General features: G+C 45.2%; 1 protein-coding gene and 1 pseudogene across 1 annotated transcript in view; one reads left to right on the top strand and one right to left on the bottom strand.

The window, feature by feature from the left end:
* The window catches only part of LOC119278777 (polyubiquitin-like), a 74,017-nt gene extending 72,272 nt beyond the window's left edge, over positions 1–1,745 (top strand). Inside the window, exon 6 of the mRNA XM_037560126.1 lies at positions 1,222–1,745. Within this exon, the coding sequence (XP_037416023.1) occupies positions 1,222–1,698 (477 nt within the window). The 3' untranslated portion in view covers positions 1,699–1,745. The remainder of the gene's footprint in view (positions 1–1,221) is intronic.
* Positions 1–5,134, bottom strand: part of LOC119278776 — a 283,671-nt pseudogene extending 278,537 nt beyond the window's left edge.
* Positions 5,135–23,681: the final 18,547 nt, after the last annotated feature.

Below are 23,681 nucleotides of genomic sequence, written 5' to 3'. Positions count from 1 at the left end.
TTTATTAAGGTTTTAATATTGAAAAGCTTCCAAATCTTCACACGGAGCTACCCGGTCTCTTCGCCATGAATGTTCTTCTCCAGCTATATTAGTCATGCATATTCGTTGAAGTGTGGGATTAGTGAGCTATCTTTGTATCTAGTTATACCTTTTGTTTTTATATATGGAGGATAATCAACAAAATAGCTTTTCTCCTCTGATTTGGTTAGTTTCATGTAAATTCGCCTCAAGCACATCTGACGATATGCATCATCATATTTTGAATACAATTGTGACGAGAGGAAATAGAGGTGTAGGAGTGTGCGATGATTGACAAGGAGGAAATTTGGAGAAACTTGATGTTTATAGTGACACGATAGGTAGCAAAGCTTGCTGAAGATTAGGCATCATACTTGGAGAAGAATCTTGTTTGCCACTGCCGCACGAATCAAATGATGCACCTTTGTTACCACACAGTAGGACATGTGTTGAAGTTGCTGCATGTCCTATATGAGTGTCCATATACTAAGATGCTACCATCCATTGCTGGTGGTGATTGGGAACATGCTTGAGATCTGGTGGGCACACACATGACATCGGAGTGGGATGAATGGGGAGCAAGACAACAGCGCACATGGTGGTGGCTGTAGAGAAAGATGGAGATGTTCGTTGCTACACAATTAACAACATGTGCCTCACTTGACAAGTGTGTTAACCGAATAGACGTATGACTCGATGAATAATTCTATATGTTCCTCTTTATTTTCTAGCAATGCATGGACACCTAACTAGTCTCTTCAATGCACAGAACTGAGTGAACCATGCATGCATATTTTTATGGTTGCACAAGTCTTGAAATGTTTGCATGCTATGCTTAGTGTGATACCATGCTTTGTATAAACAAGGTATTTACAGAGTATATTGTTTTTTATTTATGTAGCTGCTTGTACTACCTACTAGAATTGTTGCTGTTTTTTGTGTATTGTTCTGCATCCTAAATATTGTCTTACAATTGTTGATTTTTGGTTTGCTAGCCCATCAAAAGTGCACATCTTTGTCAAGAATCCCGTCGGCAGGAAAATCTATCTCAGGGGGGTCCACTTGACAGACACCCTTTACACCATCAAGGCAAAGATCCAGGAGCAGTACCGCCTCGTCTTCGATGGGGTGCAGCTGGAAGACAACCGTACATTGGGGGATTACGGCATCAAGCATGATTTCACGCTTGACCTCCAAGAAAAGATGCAAATATTCGTGACAGAGACGCTAGAAGGCAGGACCATCACTCTTGAGGTGGACAGCCTAGACACCATTGACAAGGTGAAGGCCAAGATTGAAAACACCGAGGGCTTCCCCAAGGTTCAGCAGTGCCTCATCTTTGCCAACAAACAGCTGGAGGACGGCAAGCGCACCTTGGCTGACCACAACATCTGTAAAGGGTCCACTCTTCTCCTCATCCTCCTCCCGTGCAGTCCAGCTGTTATAATGCCAATCTTCGTGGCGATGATTCCGCAAGGGAAGACCCTCACCCTTGAGGTTGGGAGCTCTGACACCGTCAACAGTGTCATGGTGAAGATCTACGAGAAGAGCGGCGTTCCCCCTATAAAGCAGTGCCTCATGTTTGATAGCAAGCGGCTGCGGCCTGAACGCACCCTGGCGGACTACAACATTGAGAGCGAGGATACCCTTTATTTGGTTCTCCACCAATGTGGTTGCTGAGCTGCGTGGCCTGCCATTCAACAACCAGTTTTATTTTGCCGGAGCCTTCCTTCCAGTAGTGGTGTATTATTATTATTATGCTAGTACCTTAGTATTGCTCCACTCTTGTTCCGTTCTGGTAGTGGTCTATTATTATCAGCAAAACTATCATTTCTAGTACGTTGATGTGCTGAGTAATTCTTATATACATACGAGTCTTTGGGTCTGTCTTTGCATAAGTAAGTTGATTCCAGAATACAGTATGCTGTATGCATGCAGTTTTACCGACAATAGACTAATTTCCACATACAATTCCTGTCTTTATCCTTGTTTTTATCTATGCCATTACAGTAGAAAGTTGAAGCAACCGGAATCCTAACGAGTAAAGTCATTGCATGTCTTTTAGATACAAAATTTACTATGGTAAACGATTTGTTTCGGTTAACCGGATGAAGTTTCCGCCGATCGCTCGTGCGCGCGGTTGGACAGAGAACCTCTTGGTTACAGTCCGGTGAAGGGTCCACGCTCTGCCCGTCCATCATTTATCTCTTTCCTCCGGCATCTTCCTTTCTCCTTTTTCCCTCATCGTCCGCCATGGCGAGCTCCTGCCCGGAGCTCGCACATTCCCCTTCTCTCTCTACTAACTCTTCCCTACCTTGACTTCCCGTGCGTCGCCGGTCAGGCTGATACATGGGGGAGCTGCGCAGCCGGGGTGCGCTCGTCACCATGGCCACACCCTGCAGTGCGGTGTGCTCGTGGCCAGCGGCGAAGACAGGAACTAGGCAACAACGGAAATGCTCAAAATCCGACCTGGAAATTTTAAGCATGGCAAATCAAACGTTTTTTATGGCAAATTATGTGTCGTGAGCATGACAATTCCCTTCAGCAAGCACGACAAATCCTGCCAGAAGAACTGAACATGCCAGGATTTGTCATCTTGCTAAAGGGAAATTGCCGGGCTCGCTACACGTATTTTCCATAAAAACATTTGATTTGCCATGTTTAAAAAGCTAACATCAGATTTATAGCGGGGTCCAGAAAAAAATATTTGATCTTTACCAGACTGCAACTGAATTCACACACACCCATGGTACCTTCAGATTCTCTAAGTAATTTTGCCACTCCATCTGGTATTTAGAGGATACAAATGAGGTCAACATCATTTTATTGTGTATATGGTTTGGGGAACCAATGAACCTTCTCTGCATCCATGAACCCTAGTTTTTGTTCTTTCATGCTCTCTGATTTATGTTATCTTTCGGCATATAAATCTTCCACGACCACATGCTACATATTTCATAACATTTCAAAGCAACTGAACTCTATAGATGAAGTAGACTACCACTAAATTTGAGCTATTTTTTGTTTCCTTTTTAGATCCCATATGTCAAAATGAGCTGCCAGCTCTCAGTTCTCGCCTACTTATGTTTTCACTCTGTGTATATAGCTTTCATGACCACGTGCTAATATTTCACAACAGTTCAAAGTAAATGGTCTCTCTATCTGAATTGTACTACCACTAAACTTGAGCGATTTTGCCCTTTTTTTGATCATATATGTCAAGATGAGCTGCTAGCTCATCTGCAACACAAATGAAGAAACAATATAAAGATGTCAAGTTAAAGTACTTTTTTTTGTATTAACAATCTTCCACATTTTATTAACTGTGATGGTAATACTCTCTGCAATTAAGGACATTCGTCTGCAACACAAATGAAGGAACAATACGAAGTGGTCAAATTAAAGTAGTTTTTCTTAATAATCTCCTTATTTTTCTGAATTGCAATGTTATACTCTTTACAATTAAGTCCGACGGCCTGCTGATTTCTACTAATGTGTTTTATTAGTTTCCTCGTGTATTCTTCAGTAGATCGAAGAACATAACATACCTTCTGTTCAATTTGATGACTACTTAGAGTGAATCAAGAATCAAGTAGGTAATTACAAGTCATATCTAACTATTCAGGAGATAAAGTTGCCATTGCAAAGTTTGTAGTGTCATCATAGATGGCTAGCCATTGTCAACATTATTATTTGGATTTTTTTTTTTGGTAAAGTCAAGCAAGAAAGCTACCCTGCATTACACTTATATATATATATATATATTTTTTTTGCGGGAAATGACACTTATATGTTATATGCAATGTTCTTTCAAGTTAGGGAATTATATTTCCTATTAAATATATTGCACAAAGCAAACACCTTCTGCGGCATATGGAGTTTCAGAAACATTCTTTTTCGTGAAAGTGCAAACCTTTGAATATTTCTACCTTGACTGGCAACTTCGTAAATCTGTTAGCACAACATATAAGTGTTTCTTGTGCTGATACGAATTGCATCCTGGTCCATTCTGTACATGTAGGTGAAGTCACTTGGAAATAATATAATTTCACTCTACAAACGATACTGTATGTAAAACCATTGCCATCACGATGTTAGGATTCTCATTACATTGACCTATATAGATGAAAACATGTATAAACACAGAAATGAACCAGACTGAGTTTGTGCGAAGGAAATAAAGGAGTCTATTGTCTGCAACTGGATGTGAACTGTATTTCTAAATCAACTTGCTGATGCCAAGACGATAGACCTAGTAATCTTGATAGTATATTAGTGTTTTCTCTTACAGATAACAAGAACTACTCGACACATTAACATACAAGAATGGTAGTTTTACTTGGTAACAGAGGTGGAGCAATACTAGTGGTACTACAAATGACACACCGCTACTGTAAGACGGCAGCAAAATAGAACTGGTTGTTCAATCGCTGTTCAGGCAATCCATCTCAACAAGCAAACAGGTAGCGGAGCATCGAATGAAGTATAGACTCCCTATGAATGCTGGCGGAGCATCAAATGAAGGGTACAATCCCTATGAATGCTGTAGTCCGCCAATGTGCGGCCGTCCTCCAGCTGCTTGCCTTGAAAGATGAGGCGCTGCTTTTTAAGGCAAGGGCCATACTTCATGTCGTAGATCTTCACCTTGACACTGTTGACGGTGTCCAAGCTACCAACCCAAAGAGTGATCGTCTTCCCATCCAGCGCCCTCACGAAGACCTGCATCATGTCTCCCCTTGGAATGCATGGGAGGAGGACAAGGAGAAGGGTGGACTCATTCCCAATGCCGTGGTCAGCCATGGTGCGGTTCCCGTCGTCGAGCCGCCTGCTGGCAAAGCCGAGGCACTGCTGGGACTTGGGGAAGCCCTCAAGGCCCTGGATCTTGGCTTTCAAGTTATCGACGGTGTCTAGGCTGTTGACCTCGATGGTGATGGTCCTGCCAGCCACCGTCTCTGTCACGTAGATCTTCATCTTCATCTTCTCGTGGAGGTTGATTGTGGATTCATGCTGGATGTTGTAGTCGGCGAGTGTATGCCTGTCATCTAGCTTCACCCCACCAAAGAAGAGGGAGTATTGTTCCTGGATCTTTGCCTTGACAGCACGCACGGTATCCGATGGGTGGACCCTGAGGCGGATCGTCCTGCCGTTGGGGTTCTTGATGAGGACATCCATTCTGAATGAGCAAAGCAAACATCACCGATCAATTTTTATACGCTGCTATTTAACGTCGATGATTCCAACAAGTTAGAAGAAGAAACAACAGAAATCTACCGCGCGTACCTTGTGTCTACGGACCAATGAAGTAGATGGTAGTGGTACACTCAGCACTGTGGACTGAAGAGATAAAGTGAAGGCCTAAAGTGAATATGTACTTCTCAGTTCTCACTGAACTGACCAACACTTTCTGCTGTGTTATGGAAGCAACAGCAGGCGAATCCCAAATCAGCTAACAAGACACTGACTTTACACAAAAACGTGGGAACAAATAGCTTCGAACAGGTCGCCTGCCTATCCCCAGCTCTGTCTCCCCTGTGTCCCGCACCTCAACCCGCCTCTCACCCGCAAGATAAATGGGGAAGAAGTACAATATTTGTGAGAGGAGCAGCGATTCCACTCCAATGTAGTCCTCCTACCTTACAATGAGAGTGAGCTCTAGCTATAAGATCACCACTGGGGACGCAGAAGAAACAGCTCCATACCTTGAAGGAAGCTTCTCGGCAGGGTCGACCAGTGGGTGTTGTTGCTGCCGCCGGAACAAGGATCGGAAATGGAAGGAGGGTTAGGGTTGGGGATTCGATGTCATTCATTTTATAGCTAGGGTTGGTTGCAGGAGCAGAGCAGGCCGCTCCGGAGGCCCAGAGCGACGGGCTCGTCCGCGCCGGCAATGTGGGCCTCTTGCTGCCGAGGAGAGATTGCCTACAGGAACAAAGCCGGTTACTGTTCATCCTAGCTAATCCATGCTCAAGGATTAATCAATCGGAGTACTGTGAGTGAAGATCGTCTGCAATCGGCACTTTGCTCGTCAGGAGGGATGAGAAGAACAGGCATCCGGTGAGCGCGGCAGAATCCGGGGGTGACGGCGTGGCAACGCTCCGGGTGGCGGAGGCAAACAACGGCGCGCTCCCCTGGCCCGCGGTGCTCATCGGAGAAGGAAGGGTTCGTCGGCGGCGCGGCGGCTATTTTGGCCATCGGGTGCGGCGGTTAATGGGTTGTCATTAGCTATAACCAACCCTAGCCGCCGACCGTTTAACATATCTGGGAAAACAGGCAGGCTGAAAGAGGAGGGTGGCCCAAGCCACGTTGGGCTGCTCCGCCTGCCGACTCGTCCCCGCACAAGTCAGTGGGCCGTTAGGCACAAGGCAATGGGCCGATACTGGTCCACAGAAGCGGGTTCAAGGGTTTTGGCGATGGTTCAACTCCAAAAAATAACCCTAAAAGGAAAAACTAAACTACCCCCTCCACTAAGAAAAACTAAATGCCAATGGTGCCATCAGCAAACATGGACCACCAGATGCAAGGACACACGTTCATGTTCCGATGTTTTTACGGAAAAAATGAAATTAGGAAAGAGGGCATGAGGCTGGGATGGCCAGCAAGGACAGGACAACGGCTCCGGAGACTCCCATTTTATTTTGGCGCTGCAGCGCAAACAGTTGAGGGATGCCTACGTTGCTCCGCCACGCCGTCTGACCTAGCGGGCATGGTATGGGTGCCTTTTGCATCCTACTAGGTGTTGGGGCGCGCCCTTGGCGCGCCTCCTAAGGGGGAGCTGGACGGTGCCAGCTACCGGGCTCCCCTTTCACATACTTTTTTATTCTGATTAGCGTGTCTGATGTTGTTAATTAAGCAACTGACATTTCAAGCAGACAATATCAGTATAAATTAATACTCCCTCCGTGCGGAATTATTTGTCGCAGAAATAGATGTATCTAGACGTATTTTAGTTATAGATACATCCATTTTCACAACAAGTAATTCCGAACGGAGGGAGTATATACATAAGAGTTCCATTATGGATCTTAACAGGTGGATGCAAATCACCTGACTGACAGTAGTAAAGTTTACGTAGGCAATGATATAGATAGCTTTCAGATCTTCAAAAGCATCGGATAGTAGCGTCCAAAAATAGATTGTGGTTCATCACCGTATAAAGCATAATTAGGAGTACCTAAAGTGCTAAATTATATTCACAGAGGACTTGTGGTGTTTTCTATGGTTCATCTAGAGGTGATGCACGGTAAGGACAAGGCGCCGCTTTGAAGTGACCCTGAAATGAAAAGCGAAGATGTCTCCTTCGCAAATGTTGGCCAGACGACGAAACTTGGACCAGTTGGTAGTTATAGTTGCCTTTTTATCAATTCCTAGCACAATGCAAAATTCGGGCGAGCCTGACCATGAGTGTATCATTATGTGGATCAATGTACTCTAGCAGATTCTCTTCAGTATAGTGTACCTGAAAATACGGTTAGGAAAAAAATCAAGTGATTTAGATGGATATAGTGTTGTGTGATACGGAAGATAAGAGTGTGTTTTTGAGGTTAGCAGATGGTCAAAGTGGTCTGAAAAAGTGAGAAAACACAAACGATTGTATAATGGTTGATACCAGCATTGTCATTTGGAAGCCATGTCAGACATGCATGCTGAAAGTACAAAAGAAAACAAACATTGACTAAGGAAAAAGTAGAACAGAGCAGTGTCATTGCAAAGTTTGTGAGACAGGATGCTGAGAGCAATCAGTACCAAAGGAAATAAATATTGATGTAGCACACATAGTTGTTAGAAGGGAGAAAGAGGATTGGTGGAATAGTTGATGTGCCTCGTGGGAATGTATATAGGAGTACATAATCATCTTGTAGTACAAGGCAAGGTAGAATAATATCCTACGCTATCCTAGCTTTCCTAATAATCACGATACTCAACATCCCCTCGCAGTCACAACGATAGCGACGCAGACGGTGAGACTGGAGAAGAATCCGAAGGCAAGCCGACTACACCCACCCACAGTCGTAACGGTCGACATATCGTGGAAGTCGTGGCTGGAGTGGAAACCGATGAGGTTTCTCAAGCAAGGCGGTAGCCCTTTGTGCCGTTTGTCGAGGTAGCCGAGAGCATAGGTGATGCGGAGCATCCCTCAACTACTCGCACCGACACTCCATCACCACCGCAAGCACCGAGTGGACCAATGACAAGAGCACGTGCACGTGCCATCGAGAACGAGGTGAACTCTTTCCTATTCAAGTCTCTTTTGGATTCGTGTGAGGATTGGATTCTACCTCAAACGGAAACATTGCTCACTCTTAGGTACGAGGAAGTTGACCGCGAGAAGGAGAAGACATAGCTGCGAGCCTCCCTGGAGCAAGAGAAGGACGGAGAGGTCGAGAAGAGTGAAGAAGGAGGAGGGAAGACAAAACCCCCTGGACACCCCGGGTGCCCGGCACCTGCAGCCCCGGGTGCCCGGGCTCCTGCCCGCCTACAGCTGCGCCTCCCGGGTGCCCGGCCCCTGCCCCTCCAGCCGCTGGGCGTCGCCCCGGGTGCCCGGGCTTGAGGCCCCGGGTGCCCGGCCACCCCTCCAGCTGGCCTCCAGCGCTCCCCCGGGTTCCCGGGCCTTGGGCCCCCGGGTGCCCGGCCACCTTACAGCCGCCCCCTGAGCAGGCCGGGTGCCCGACCCATGTTGCCCGGGTGCCCGGACCCCTCCGGTCCATCCGCGTGTTTTTGGCCTTTGTATCCCCCTCTCTTAACTTGTTTTTGTTTCGTCCCTAGACTATATAAGTGCATCTCCTAGGTCATTTGTGGGGTTAGCAACGATTTTAGAACACAAAAGAGGGCTTTGCTCATCTTCCTCCTTTAGGAGATCTAGACCTCCACTTGGAGAAGCTCCTTTTGGAGATCAAGCCCTCCTCTTGGAGAAGATCCTCTTGGATACAAGACCTCACCTAGTGAGAAGAACCTTACCCTAGTGCTATTATCCTTGGATTGATCTTGTAATCTTGTGGATCTCATGTATGCTACTCTAGTGGATGTGATATTTGTGTTTGTTTGAGAGTTTTGTTCCTTGTGTTCTTGAGTGTTTTTCCTCCTTTTGCCCCTCCAAGTGTGAAAAGATCCCACCTAGGGTTTGACCCTACAACATCTTGGTATCATGAGCAAGGTTTATTCACATCTTGGAGGCCAATCCCCCCATTTGCTAGCTTGATTTTGTTATTTTTCGTCCAAATTCGAAAATCCCCGCAAAAATAGCCCCAAATTTTTTTTCTTGCAATTTGTTGGATCTTGTGAGATTTGGTTGTTTTGGTCCATGGATTTGATGTTTGGCAAGTGGATCTAGCCCCTCCCCAACAATCCCCACCCTTCCCACCAAGAAATCCAAATGGAAGAGCTCCGCAACATGATCGCGTGACGCCCGTCTTCCTCATCCGCTTCTTCAAGACGGCACCACTCAAGTCACCGTACAAGTCGGCAATCTTCGGACTACTCCTCTTATGATGCAAGTCCGCCACGAGCTCGCCCTCCTCCACGTGATCATCCTCAAGATCACCAAGCTCAAGAAAATCCATTCCATGGCAATGGCTTACAAGACCGAGTTCGAGCACGTGAACGGATGCGACACCAAGTCCCTCAAGGAGTAATGGAGCAAGAGAAAATACCTCCACAAGTACCACGTCAAGTCCCTCAAGACGGTGATGCACTTTGACAAGCACAAGAGCGCCGTGAAGCACAAGCACTCGAAGCTCAACACACACTCGATGAGGCCACTAGAGCCGTCGAAGACCGCAACCGCCAAGTGAGAGAACAAGAGAAAGCTTTTCATCGCGAGATACAAGAAGAAGCCGCAAGACGCGAAGAGCAACAAGAAAGGCGCAACCAAGCGCACATTCCTCGCCCTCCTACAAGACAAGAGAGACACCAAGGGGAACAAGTGCTTCAAGACCCTCCTCCACGCCAAGAGCAACATCACGAGGAACGAGCATTTGAGGACTTTCCAAGGCAAGAGCGATATCAAAACCGCTATCAAGATGAAGAACTCCGCTACGGCAAGCTCAAGTTCACCATGCCAAAGTTCTCCGGAAGCAATGATCCCGAAGAATATCTCTCTTGGGCATTGAAGGTGGACAAGATTTTCGCCTCCACAACTACGATGAAGAAAACAAGGTCGCCATGGCCTCCCTCGAGTTCCAAGACTACATCGTCATTTGGTGGGAACAAGTGATCGAGCGACGACATACAAGGGGCGAAACACCAATCACAACTTGGGGAGCAATGAAGGAAGTCATGAGAGCCCGCTTTGTGCCTACTCACTACACTCGAGATCTTTTCAAGAAGTTGCAACTCCTCAGGCAAGGCACAAAGACGGTGGAAGAATACTACCAAGAATGGAGATTGCCATGATACGAGCCAATGTCAAGGAAGATGACGAGCAAACAATGGCAAGCTTCTTGAACGGCCTCAACCACCCAATCAAGTGGATCGCCGACTTCCAACCATACTCCAACCTTTTTGAGCTAGTTCATCAAGCGACCAAGGCCGAGCGACAAGTGCAAGATGACTTCAAATACGCCAAGTACTCGTCCAAGACCTACGACTTCTACTCTCATGCTCCCGTGACTTCGGCACCTCCTACATCAACTCGAGCATCACCAAATACCGACGACAAGTCAAGTTCCAAGCAGGTGGCACCTTCCTCGACTCATTCTCCGGCAAGCACCTACAAATCCAAGACTCCTTCATCTTCGTCGCCTCCTGATGATCTCGTCAAGTCAAGTTCATTCAAGTGCTTCACGTGTGGCAGCCGAGGACACAAGTCCTTCCAATGCACCAACAAGCGAACGATGACCTTCAATGATGACGGCACATACGACTCGATGAGTGAGGAAGAAATGGAAGCCATTGAGCACGTGGCCATGCACCGGCGCGTGAACAAAGATGAAGATGATCAAGTCTTTTGTGACAATGATTCAAGTCCCTCTCTCGTGGTCTCCAAGGTCTTGACGCTCCAACACCACCAAGACGAAGACCAACGGTGCCACATCTTCCACACCAAGGCCGGCATCAATGGGCGCTCCGTCAAGGTCATCATCGACGGAGGTAGTTGTCACAACTTGGCAAGTGAAGAGCTATGTTCCAAGCTGCAATTGGTCAAGAAGAAGCACCCCCGTCCCTACAAGGTGCAATGGCTAAGCGACTCCGGCACTATTCAAGTGGAGCACATGGTGCAAGTGGCTTTCAAGATCGGCGCATATGAGGACACCCTAGAGTGTGATGTGGTTCCTATGTCCGTGTGCCACCTTCTTTTGGGAAGACCTTGGCAATTTGACTGAGGTGTCATCCACAATGGACGAACCAACCACTATAGCTTCAAGATGAAAGGCAAGGAGTATGTGCTTCGACCAATGTCCCCAAGCCAAGTGATCGCCGACAAGCAAGCTTCCACCCATCATGGAGAAACTAGTGAGAGAGTGCACCACCAAAAAGAAAGTGAGAGCCACAAGCAAAAATTGAGCGCCTCTTCGCCAAGAGAGAAAAACTTAGTCCTCCTAGCCACAAAAAGAGAGATGAGAGAAGTGTGTGAGAACCCATCGAGTGCCGTCCACTTTTTCCTCCTATGCAAAGATGAGGTGACCAAAACTAACAATCCTAATCCTCTTCCTCTAGTGTTTTCCAACTTGTTACAGGAATTCGAGGATGTGTTTCCTGATGAGCTACCTCCCGGTCTCCCTCCTCTCCGTGGCATTGAACATCGGATCGACCTCATCCCCGGCGCACCTCTTCCAAACAAGGCTCCCTACCGTGTCAACCCCGAAGAAACAAACAAGATCCAACGGCAAGTACAACCACTACAAGGATCCGGGTCTATTGCAACAAAATCGTTTGTTGCAATACATGTTGTTTCGTGGCGATAAGTACCTATTGCCACGAAACGACATTCGTTGGCAGCCGTTGCGACTGGACGCATGGTAATAGGTTATTACCACGAAAAAGCAATGGTGGCAATAGAGTCTGCTATTGCAACATCCATGCGGGAAGTTGCCACATGTTTGACCGTGGCAACAGTCACCTGATGCCACAATTTTATTTGTGGACATAGCTTTAATGCAACATGTAACGAACCGTGGCGACTAATATCTCGTGGCGATATACATTTGTGGTAACAACCTATGCCAACAACGCCCGTTTCGTGGCGCATTACTCTTCCGTGGCAATAGTCAATTGTGGCGATAAAATATGGCAACAATCCTTGTTTTCGTGCCATTAGGCATGTTGCCACGACCAACTACGCTCGTCGCAATAAACTATGGCAACAATCCTTGTTTTCGTGGCATTAGGCATGTTGCCATGACCCACTATGCTTGTGGCAATAAGCTATGGCAACAATCCTTATTTTTGTGGCATAAGCTATGGAAACAATCCTTATTTTTGTGGCATTAGGCATGTTGCCATGACCCATTGCACTTGTAGCATTAACTTATGGCAACAAATACTTCGGTCGTCGTAACAGGAAATTGCAACATATTTGTTTTGGTGGTGATAAATAGGTATCACAACAGGAGAAACTATTGCGATAATTTAAACTTTCTGTGGTGATACTCTATTTCAACCGAAAGTGGGTTGTCGTAATAGCCTATTGCAATCGTAAAAAAATACAGGCATTCAATTACAATATTCAAAACCATACATATAATATGTAGATCCATAAAATTCATAATTATCATAGCAAATATCTATCAAATGAAACTCAAATGTAATTTAGCCATCCTAATTAACTACGAAGACTAAATTGTCCGTAATCTAGAGTCCAGTCAAGCTAGTTCTTTGGATCCTACAATCAAGAAATAAAAATAAGTTCTAGTTAATGAGTCGAACATAACATACACCATACAATTATTCCAGCCCCATTATTAAAAAGAACTATCGCCAGACTAACTGGACTAATACTGTGTCGGCAAGCATGTAACCGAGGGATACAATTATACAAGTGTAAAGCCTAAAGCATAAGCACAAGTGCATCTACTAAAAGATTCTGCTATGGATTCAAGTTGTGACTCCATGTATAGTTTCAGTTAAGTTCATGTCCCTAGCTATCACATATTTGTTTTTTGTTTAACTTGTGACTCGATGCAGCAACAACACATGGTAAAAGAGAAGAAGCAGCTAGCTAATTATGAAGGCCAATGACGTATGAAATGTAGGTGAACATGAAGAGAAAGAAAGGTAGTAACTTACCGTTGCTTTAAACATTCGAGAATTCCTTGCTAGTATGAGCGCATTTGAAAAAATAGCAGCTAGCCGTGAACCCGGAGTCTTACTAGGACTAGATCTGTGTAAAAGAATATTTTGCAAGTTTGGATTACTATTTTCTTTGTCAATCCTCTTCGGAAGCACTTGTAAATATAAGTGCACTTTTAGCAATGCAAGTAAGCAACATAAACCTTACAAGGTCGTAAGCATATGACTGTAATCACCTGTCGGGTTCCCATCTATTGGCTCAATTCTGCAAACTTTGTCATCATGTTTTTTCCAAATTCCAATCTTGATGTTCGCTCCTCTTCCAACAATCTTTCCCTTTCGGCACGCTCTTCTTCTAACCTATCCTCAAGTTGTTCTCTCTCAGCACGCTCCAAGTTAATCCTTTCTTGTGTGTTCAGCTTGTAGTTGATCTTGTAATTAGTTGACCTGCTGGCTGAGCTCAGTGCTTCACTGTTGGGTGGCTTCTGTAGCATGAACTGCTCTTCAATTTGGATACGAAAGCTTTGAGAACCAGTTGAAGGTTTGGCCATGTATCCATACCAACGAGGCTGTGATGACTTGCATTTCAGAGTGTCTTTGTATGCGGTCTGGAAAATATTGTTTTTCTGCTCACTTGAAAGTGGACCTTCAGTTTCAATTTCTTTGTTCTTAACCTCTTGAAGTGTTTTGTCCTAAAAATGAAAGGAACAATTATACGTAAGGCATCAATATTGACACTATAAAAGATGAAACAAGAATAACACGATCCAACGCATGAATAATCCCAGCTGGTGATAAAACATGCTGAATGCACATCATTGAATAACTATAGAATAACCAAAAGTCAGTGTACTCACGTAAACTTTCTGGGACTCTGTGTTAGACCATGTTTCAATGTTCGTGAGGGTAATATTTAGCAGCGAGGCATACATATTTAGTTAGACTCATACCTTCTCAAAACTTAATTGCGAGTAAGATTTTGATCCAATTATGTGTTTTCTCTTCTGTTTCTTACAGTTATCGGCGTTCTTTTGGCTGCATTCCTATCAATTCGTTGAAACCAAATATAACGAGTTAGATAAACCATTTCATCTTAACACATAGTAGACAAACAGTGATCTTAGAGATAACCTGAATTTTTTTTCAATCAGTGCCAAAGTACTCAATCATCCATTCCCACTCTTCTGGTTGTAAGGTAAGTCTTCTGGCAGATTAGCCAATCTAGCTGTATCTGTTTTGTATGCCTTGTAAGTGGAGCTTAGAGTTGATCGCAAGCCTCTATATCGCTCTTTCACAATTTTGAGAACTTTTTCTTCTGTTTCTGGAGTATCTTCCAGGTCCCATCTGTCATGTAAAGCATAAAACAAATGATGAGTGGCATCATTCCCTGAATCATATTATTATACATATAGCTCAGAGGGATATGTCGTCACCAATGTAAACTGCAGTTATGTAAACATGTGATTTGAAATGAATGGTGCCTAGTGTGCCCATGTTTTGTTCAAAAAAGAAGATTCAGATATAAGAATTGATGTTGTATGCAGGGTGACAGCAACAGAGATGGTAGGATGCTGAGTCTAATCTAAAGATTCAGACCAAACCCAGGGGGGAAATAAATGTAAAGATTCAGACTGAAAGCATCAATGTATACTTATTCAGATTGGTCTGCAGGATCTTTGTCTACATGATCTTTGTCTACTTCAGTTTGTAATCAGATGTTATAAGTAAAGGAGAAAATCCTCAGGGAAGCTACTGCTGAGATGGTAGGATGCTGACTCTAATCTAAAGATTCGAATTACTCTACTTGTACATGTGTTGGTGTGACGATACGAATTACTCTACTTGTACATGTGTCATGTGTGTGTGCTCTGCTGTATGAAATTCAGAGCTCGAATGCAACACTACTCATATTTCGGACAAACACTACTAATATTTGGGACAAATACTCATATTTGGGACAATATATGTCGGTGATTCACAATTTAATGACCCCAGGAAGGGCATATACAGCAGAATTAGCAGTTTTAAACATGGTACAGAAGCAACATTGTTGGCCAAAATGCAAAGCGGGGCTTGTGTAATCTGAAACATGTTTCTCTGCACCTCCTTTCCTTGTCTCCAAAAACACATTCATGTAAGCCAGTGAGGTTACAGGATAAATATAGACCATGTATGATGACAAGTTTATCAGTGCAGAATTCTACAGAAAGAACCTGACTAACCTTAAGATTCATTTGCACAGCTCAAGGAAACTGCTTGATCAGACACAACTAGGAAATTGCCAAGCAACCAACAGAAACTAACTTAGCCCAACAACCAACTCTCCGACAACCGTTTTATGAGACACAATTCAAAGTAACTTTAGTCAGGTTGTGTAGTTGATCAATCATAACTACTGATAAAATCCTAAAGCTTAGCCCGGCTACCAACATTTCTGTCATAAGCTGGAATTTAACCGTGGTGAGTTCATCAGTCAAAACCGAAAAGGCGGGAATATCAAAGAGTTTCAGTAAGGCTGATCCTGTATCTGAATAACATTCGTCCTACATGATCCACGGTACAAAAACAGAACATGCAGTAGATCAATCATGCAAACCTTAACAGATCACACACCATAATTAAGTTCACGAGCCATAACTGAAAGGGACTGCCAAAGACATTCAGTTAGCAATTTAGCATGATCCTATATAACATTCACGCTGTAAAATCCATGGTGCAAAACACATAAATATGTAGATGGTGTTGGAGGTCCTAGCTTAGGAAAATAGAACTGTGTAGGGGCTAATATGTAATTTGTACATTGTATATACAGAGGTGAAGGAAGAGCACCTGAGGTGATTGAAGCTTCAGGAAATTTCCCCACTGTGAGTCCTCCAACCAACATGGCATCGGAGCTAGGTTCATTGGAGGCGGCGGCACCGGTGGTGTAGTTGCCGGTGAGGTGGCGGAGTCCGGCGACGAGAGCGCAGCACATCTGGGCGTGTGCGAGCGCGCGCGTGCGCGGAGCTTGGTGGGTAGCGTGCGACGCGGAGAGCGGCCCGGCGGGGCTGCGCAGGAGGCGGCTGCTGCTGCTTCTTGGACCGGAGGCAGAGCCCCTGCTCGAGCTCTTCCTCATCCTCGGGCGGCTGCAGAGGAGGGGGAGCTGCTCGGTGTGGTTGCTGGCGCGCGTGTGCTGCGCGGGAGGAGGCAAGGTCGAGGCAGAGGAGGAGCAGAGGAGGAGCGGTGGTGGAGAGCTGAAGTGTTGTGCTGGCTGTCTTGTGCTGTTCCTTGGGCTTGTTCCTTGGGCTTGTTGCTGCTGCGGATCTGCGGCTGCTACTGGGTGAGCACGCGGGAGTTGCTGTGCGTGGTGCTGAGTTGACTTGCTGCTGGTTTTGCTGATTGAAGGAGGAAGTCTGCCGATTGCTGTTGTGTGCAGCTGGTTTGGTCTGTGACTGCTACTGCTGAGTTTGCTGGAGCTGCTTGTTGTTCTGGTGCTGCTGCTAGAGAAGAAGGGTGGCTGTGGTGTTTCTCTGCTGCCTGCACTTGCTGACCGTTGTTGCTTGCTGTTGGTTGTGAGGTATAGAAATTGCAAGAGAATAGAGTGCCGCAGAGGAGGTAATTGGTGAGGCAGTTGGGCAGTGAGTCGAAGCTGCTGTGGAGACCTGAAGTGAAGAGGAACAATATGTTATTTGGTGCAAATTGCAAGCAGGGGGAGAATTCAAGGTTTGGAATGAACCTAAGAAATAAGAGTTGCTTTGGATACAATCAGCCTGGGCAATGGCAGAATTGGTATAGCAGAAGACGTGTTGTTGGTACTGAGAAGTCTTGGCGACGAGATGGGGATTGGCTGTGTCCAAATACAAGATGTGAGAATGTAAATTTTGCATTCCGAGGTGTCTGTAATCGCTGTCAGGCAGCACGTTCTACTAATGTTAGTGCAAAGGGGACAACTAAAAATGGTGGAAAATCTCAGACTCTTACTGTCCAAATGACTACTGATGAGTTGAAGAAGTGGCTTCGGTTCAAGGAAGGAATCATTGATGAAAGGTCAACAACCAAGATATTTGCTACATCTGCTAACCCCTATGGTAATACTTCGAAATTTGTGAAAGGAAGTTATTTTGAGGCTGGTACACAGTGGTTAATAGACTCTGGTGCGTCTAAACATATGGTCGGTTCGTATAAGGATTTCTGCAGTTATACTCCTGATTTTACAGGGCAAAATGTGAGACTTGCTGATGGTTCTGGCCAGAGTATTAGGTGGGTAGGAACAGTTAAATGTTGCCCAAATATGACTCTATCATCTGTTTTACATGTTCCCTCATTCCCAATCAATTTACTATCCATCAGCTGCATTACAAGAGAACTTAATTGTGCTGTAATCTTCTTCCCAACATGGTGTTTATTTCTGGAACTTGGGACTTGGAAAATCCTTGGGACAGGAATTATGCGAGGTGGTCTATACTACTTGGATGATGATATGGCACCTATGGCTGCTGCTGTGCTGTCTCAGTCACCATTGGAAGAATTTCTTCTTCATCATCGCAGGCTGGGACACATGTCCTTTAACACCCTGGGTCAGTTATATCCTAATCTCTATAATAAAATTTGCAATGAAAGCCTAGTATGTGATGCCTGTCAGTATGGGAAGCTAACCCGTAGTATATATACTCCATCTGATCACAGAAGTACAGTGCCATTTCAAACTATCCACTCAGATGTGTGGGGTCCTAGTGGGGTGTGGTCACTTTATGGATACAAATTTTTTGTTACATTTATTGACTGTTGCACTAGGACCACTTGGGTTTATGTACTGAGAAATAAAAGTGACGTGTTTGAATGCTTTAAGGATTTCCACAACTTAATCAAAAATCAATATGATGCACGAGTGAAAATATTTCGAACTGACAATGGTACAGAATATGTAAATAACCAATTTGATGAGTATTTGTCAAGCTTTGGAATTATCCATCAAACTAGTTGCCCAGGTACTTCCCAGCAGAATGGGTTGGCTGAAAGGAAAAACAGACATCTCTTAGAAATCACCCGGTGTATCATGTTAGCTATGAATGTTCCTAAATATTTGTGGGCTGAAGCTGTGATGACAGCGGCTTATTTGATGAATAGAATGCCATCTCGGGTGCTCAATAACAAGACACCGATTGAGTGTCTAACTGGTGAAACTACATATGTTGTGCCACCAAAGGTATTTGGATGTGTATGTTTTGTGAGGGATCATAGACCATCGGTTGGCAAGCTTGACCCTAGAGCAGTGAAATGTGTATTTGTGGGATACTCTGGAAAACAAAAGGGTTATAAATGTTGGTGCCCATTAGAAAAACGGATGTTTGTGAGCATGGATGTAGTGTTCAGGGAACATGAACCATATTATGGGGAACCGGTAGATTTAACTGATGTCTTCCCTGATGATGTTACAGGCCTGGACAACGAGACAGGGGGAGACGACAGCAGAGAAGGCAATGATGTAGCACTAGAGAAGATGATAGTTGGGGTTATACCTATTGAAGATGTGCAAGACGATGCAGGGCAAGAAAATGAACAGAGAGAACAACAAAGTGACTCTAATGGAGCATTACAATGGCCAAAACCGAATGAGGAACGAGAAGTTCAAGTGTTTACACGGAGGCATAGATGGCCAAAACCAAATGAGGAACGAGAAGTTCAAGTGTTTACACGGAGGCATAGAATTGAGAAGGAGCAAGTGCAGAGACAAGAACCTAACCCACCGGAGTGTGGTACAGAAACTCAAGAGCTTACTGATACATATGATTTAGATGATGGTACGCTTCCTCATTCTCTTCCACATGAGGATTTAGATGCTCCTATTGCTCTTAGGAAGCAACCCCGCACTACTGCTGGGAAATTACCATCAAAGCTATCTCCATATGATGTCTCAAATTATGTGTCATATGCATCCTTAGGTTCCAAGTATAAGTCATTCATTGCAGCTTTAGATTCTATAGATCCTATACCACATGACTGGCAAGTAGCAATAAAGGACCCAAGATGGAGAACAGCAATGTTTGAAGAGATGGAAGCACTTGACAAAAACAATACTTGGATCCTCACCACTCTTCCTGCAGGGAAAAAGACTGTGGGTTGTAAATGGGTATTCACTGTAAAACAGACTCCAGAAGGTAAAGTGGAGAGGTACAAGGCCAGGTTAGTAGCAAAGGGGTATAGCCAAACCTATGGAGTAGATTATGATGAAACTTTTGCCCCAGTAGCGAAAATGAACACCATCAGAACAATAATCTCAATTGCAGCAAACCGTAATTGGAAGTTGTTTCAAATGGATGTTAAAAATGCATTTCTCCATGGAGACTTGCAGGAAGAGGTGTATATGGAGATTCCTCCAGGATTCAATAGCCGTGAGACTGAAGGCAAGGTTTGTAAACTAAAAAAATCCCTCTATGGTCTGAAACAATCACCTCGAGCATGGTTTGGAAGGTTCAGAAAAGGAATTTGCTCCTTGGGGTATCGACAAAGCAATGCTGATCACACTCTCTTCTTTAAACGTCATCATGATAAGATTACTATACTGACTGTATATGTTGATGATATAGTAATCACAGGGGATGATGTTGAGGAGATATCATACTTGAAGAAGATGATGGCTAAAATATTTGAAGTTAAAGACTTGGGCTATCTTCATTATTTTCTGGGGATTGAAGTTGCTTATGGGGCACAAGGTATTTACCTTTCTCAAAGGAAGTATGTACTTGATCTTCTTAATGAAACAGGTATGTTAGGATGCAAACCAGCGGCTACACCTTGGCAGACTCAGGTGACCCCGTAGACAAATACCAATATCAGAGGTTAGTTGGCCGTTTAATCTATTTATCGCACACAAGGCCAGATATTGCATATGCAGTTAGTGTTGTAAGCCGTTATATGCATGATCCTCGTTCAGGCCATCTAGAGGTGGTAAATCGAATTTTGAGATATCTAAAAGGTTGTCCAGGGAAGGGAATCCTATTTTCTAATCATGGACATTTGAAGGTAGAGGGATATACTGATGCAGATTGGGCTGGATGTCTAGATGATAGACGGTCTACATCAGGTTATTGTGTGTTTGTTGGAGATAATCTAGTTTGCTGGAGAAGTAAAAAGCAAAGTGTGGTGGCACGATCTACTGCTGAGGCAGAATTCAGGTCTATGGCTTCTGGTTTATGTGAACTGATGTGGTTGAGGATATTACTATCTGAGCTCGGTTTATTCGATGGAGGACCACTACAACTCTATTGTGATAACCAAGCTGCAATCAATATAGTGCATAATCCAGTTCAGCATGATAGAACTAAGCATGTTGAAATTGATAGACATTTCATTAGAGAGAAGTTAGATGAGGGGAGCCTTCGTGTTACTTTTGTTAGATCTGATAGTCAATTGGCAGATGTACTTACAAAAGGTGTTAGTGTTGTGTCTTTTGTAAACTTATGTAGCAAGATGGGACTCATGGATATATTCGCCCCATCTTGAGGGGGAGTGTTGGAGGTCCTAGCTTAGGAAAATAGAACTGTGTAGGGGCTAATATGTAATTTGTACATTGTATATACAGAGGTGAAGGAAGAGCACCTGAGGTGATTGAAGCTTCAGGAAATTTCCTCACTGTGGGTCCTCCAACCAACAGATGGTAAGGATGACCAAAACAAACAAACTGAAGAAGTAGACAAAGATCCTGCAGACCAAACCATCATGCTAAATTTAGTATGAACTCAGAAAGATCATGCAGACGAAACCATTTTTCAGGGGGAAAATAATGTTTATTCAGATTGAACTCAGAAAGCCGGGCTACAGAAGTGAGATGAGGGTGGAAGACGGACCCTGAAAGCGTGGCGTGGCTTGCAGCCCATGAGCTGGAGCGCGCTCTGCAGGATGGGGCGCATGTAGCGGAAGCTGCCCCCATGGTGGTTAGCGACGGCAATGTACAGAGGCGGCGGCGGCTGCTTGGAGGCGGCGGCCATGTCCCCTGCCCGGACTTCTTTTCTACGGCCAAGCGGCGAGTGGAGGAGAGAAGGTGCAGCCCCTCTGAATGGATCGAGAGAGCGGCGCGTCGAGCAGGAGCTCGTGGGGGAGGGGGGTTTGAGCCCGGGCGGGCATGGCCGAGGACATGGTCGAGCATGAGCTCGTGGGGGATCCTCGTCTCCGCTAAACACCTTCCCCTCACAGCGAAGCAGATTTGCTTGCAGTCAGTTTTTCCATGGTCAGGGTTTGCAACTGGCCATGGCCGAGGACACGGACATGGTCGGCGGGTGCAGAGGAGAGGGAGGAGGGCGAGATCGAGGAGGAGAGGTTACAGGGAGGGATGAGATCGGGAGGAATAACCTGACGCCGTGCCTCTCCTCTACGCCCGCCGGTGTGGTTCGCTGTGTTGACGCCGTCATGACGCCGGCAGCACAGACGAAACAGGGACGAGACCTCAGATCCAATCGTCCGTGAAGACGCCGTGGTTTGGTTTAGAATAGTAGTGGGTTGTTAGGAAGGTTTTTAGCGGGGAGGTTAAATATATGATATTTTTATGGGAACAAAGACGCTAATTTGGGACCTTTTAGCGGGAGTTAAAAAATATTGACGCAAACAACATTACACCTAATTAAGTTAGTGGCGGGAAAGTAATTATTTTTTACTAAAAAAGTAATTACTTTTTGAGGGAATGTTCTATTTTGTAAATATATTTTGAGACAGAGGGAATACTAAAATTTATTTGTGACAAAATTGTACCATGGTGAAAAAACCACCAAATTCGAGAATTGTGAAGGGGTGATCCGACGCCCTCCCCTGTTCTCGTCCTCGTCGATATTTGTATAGTCGTCGCCATTTGATGGAGCCAATTAACGAACGAAAAAGAGTTTCCCCACTGTATATTATAAAGCAACAACAACAGATACAAACGCACGCCACAGACACCCAAGGCAAGATACACAAATATCGGGCGCCGACACACAACCTCAACGACTACCAAGCACCTATAAAATGTGCAAAAAAAAGGATCCTCTTAGAGCCGACGGAGACCACCAGCACGAGGAGCGATCATCCGGGAAGATGTGTGACGGACACGCCGGACCGAGGGCTCCAAGATGATGCCTTCCAGGAAGGGCACAACCACGAACGTCGCCACCGCCCGATCCGAAGATCAAGTTTTCATCCGGAGTAAGACGAAAGGAGTGGGAGCACCACAAAGGAGCCTGCAAGAAGGAACACGGTGCCCATGAATGTCGTCACCATCGACCGGTGCACGGACTAGGTAGGTGATGTACCACAATGCTTCAACTCCTCCGCCGCAACCCTGATCCACCAACCACCCGTAGCCAATTAGGAAGGTGGTGCTTCATCATGGATCTACACTTACGTTGGCATATGTCAAAAATTTGTACTTGGTCAACTGTGGTCAAAGCAGCAAAAAATTGGCCACTTTTCAACTACAACTCACTGAAACCTCGTGCCTCATGCGACCCTCACTTTTAAACTATTAGGTTATACTCCTGTCTTGAAACCTAAGTATTGATGGGATGGGTTGATCATACGGACGATATATGCCGGTCTTGATCTCACGTTCCGATGTTGAGATGGGGTAATCTCAGCATTGTTCATCTTACTGGACAATCCATGGAAGGTTCGTCCACGTCAGAATAGGTCCAACATAATTATGTCACTTTTGTTCGCCTGCGAGGGCGTCTCTGAGGGAGTGATCTCAACATCTTTCATCTAATCGGACAGTCCGTGGAGGGGTCCTCCATGCCACAGTAGGTCCAACATAATCATATTTCTTTTGTTTTAACCAAAATAATAGAGATTCAACTATGTCAATTAGAGCGTCTACGGTGGATTTGGCAAATCCGCCCCCTCAAACGCTCACGGTCCGTGGGCACAGACCGGGCACTCCACAAAAAATGTAATCCACATCCGGACTCCTCAATTACCATATCTCAAATACATACAAACTCATGCAACTACGTCGACGCACACGTATCTTCCGGCTACTCCATCACACTACACTAAACATGCCACCGGACTACCAAAATTTGGTATGTTTGGCTATCCTGGATTCATCCACAGCTGCCCTTGCCCTTCCCGGCGCCCTTGTCATCCTTGTCGCGAAAGTACTGGCCGAAGACGCAGTACAGATCGAGCCGGATCTGCTCGTCGCCGGAGCTGTCCTCACCATCGATGTCCTCCTTCTCCTTCGATGGTAATCCAGCCATGACACAGACCGCCCGACTCTGCTCTCCGGCGAGGGTGTGTGTGTTCCTCCACTGCCGTTTCTTCATAATGCGGGTGCTGATGGCTTCCTCCTTTGCGGCCGCCCGCGCCGCCGCATCCGCCATTGCCATTTCCGCCGCGATATGGGCCTCGACGGCCCTTATCCTGCCATGACCCGAGCGAATGCCAAAAAAATAAAATATTTCAAAGAATTATGATAATATATGCAGCTACAAATA

Source organism: Triticum dicoccoides, chromosome 3B (assembly GCF_002162155.2).
Source record: "Triticum dicoccoides isolate Atlit2015 ecotype Zavitan chromosome 3B, WEW_v2.0, whole genome shotgun sequence".
In the NCBI taxonomy this organism is placed as follows: domain Eukaryota; kingdom Viridiplantae; phylum Streptophyta; class Magnoliopsida; order Poales; family Poaceae; genus Triticum; species Triticum dicoccoides.
Note: the sequence above shows the minus strand (reverse complement) of the source record. Positions and strands in the feature narration are given on the sequence as shown.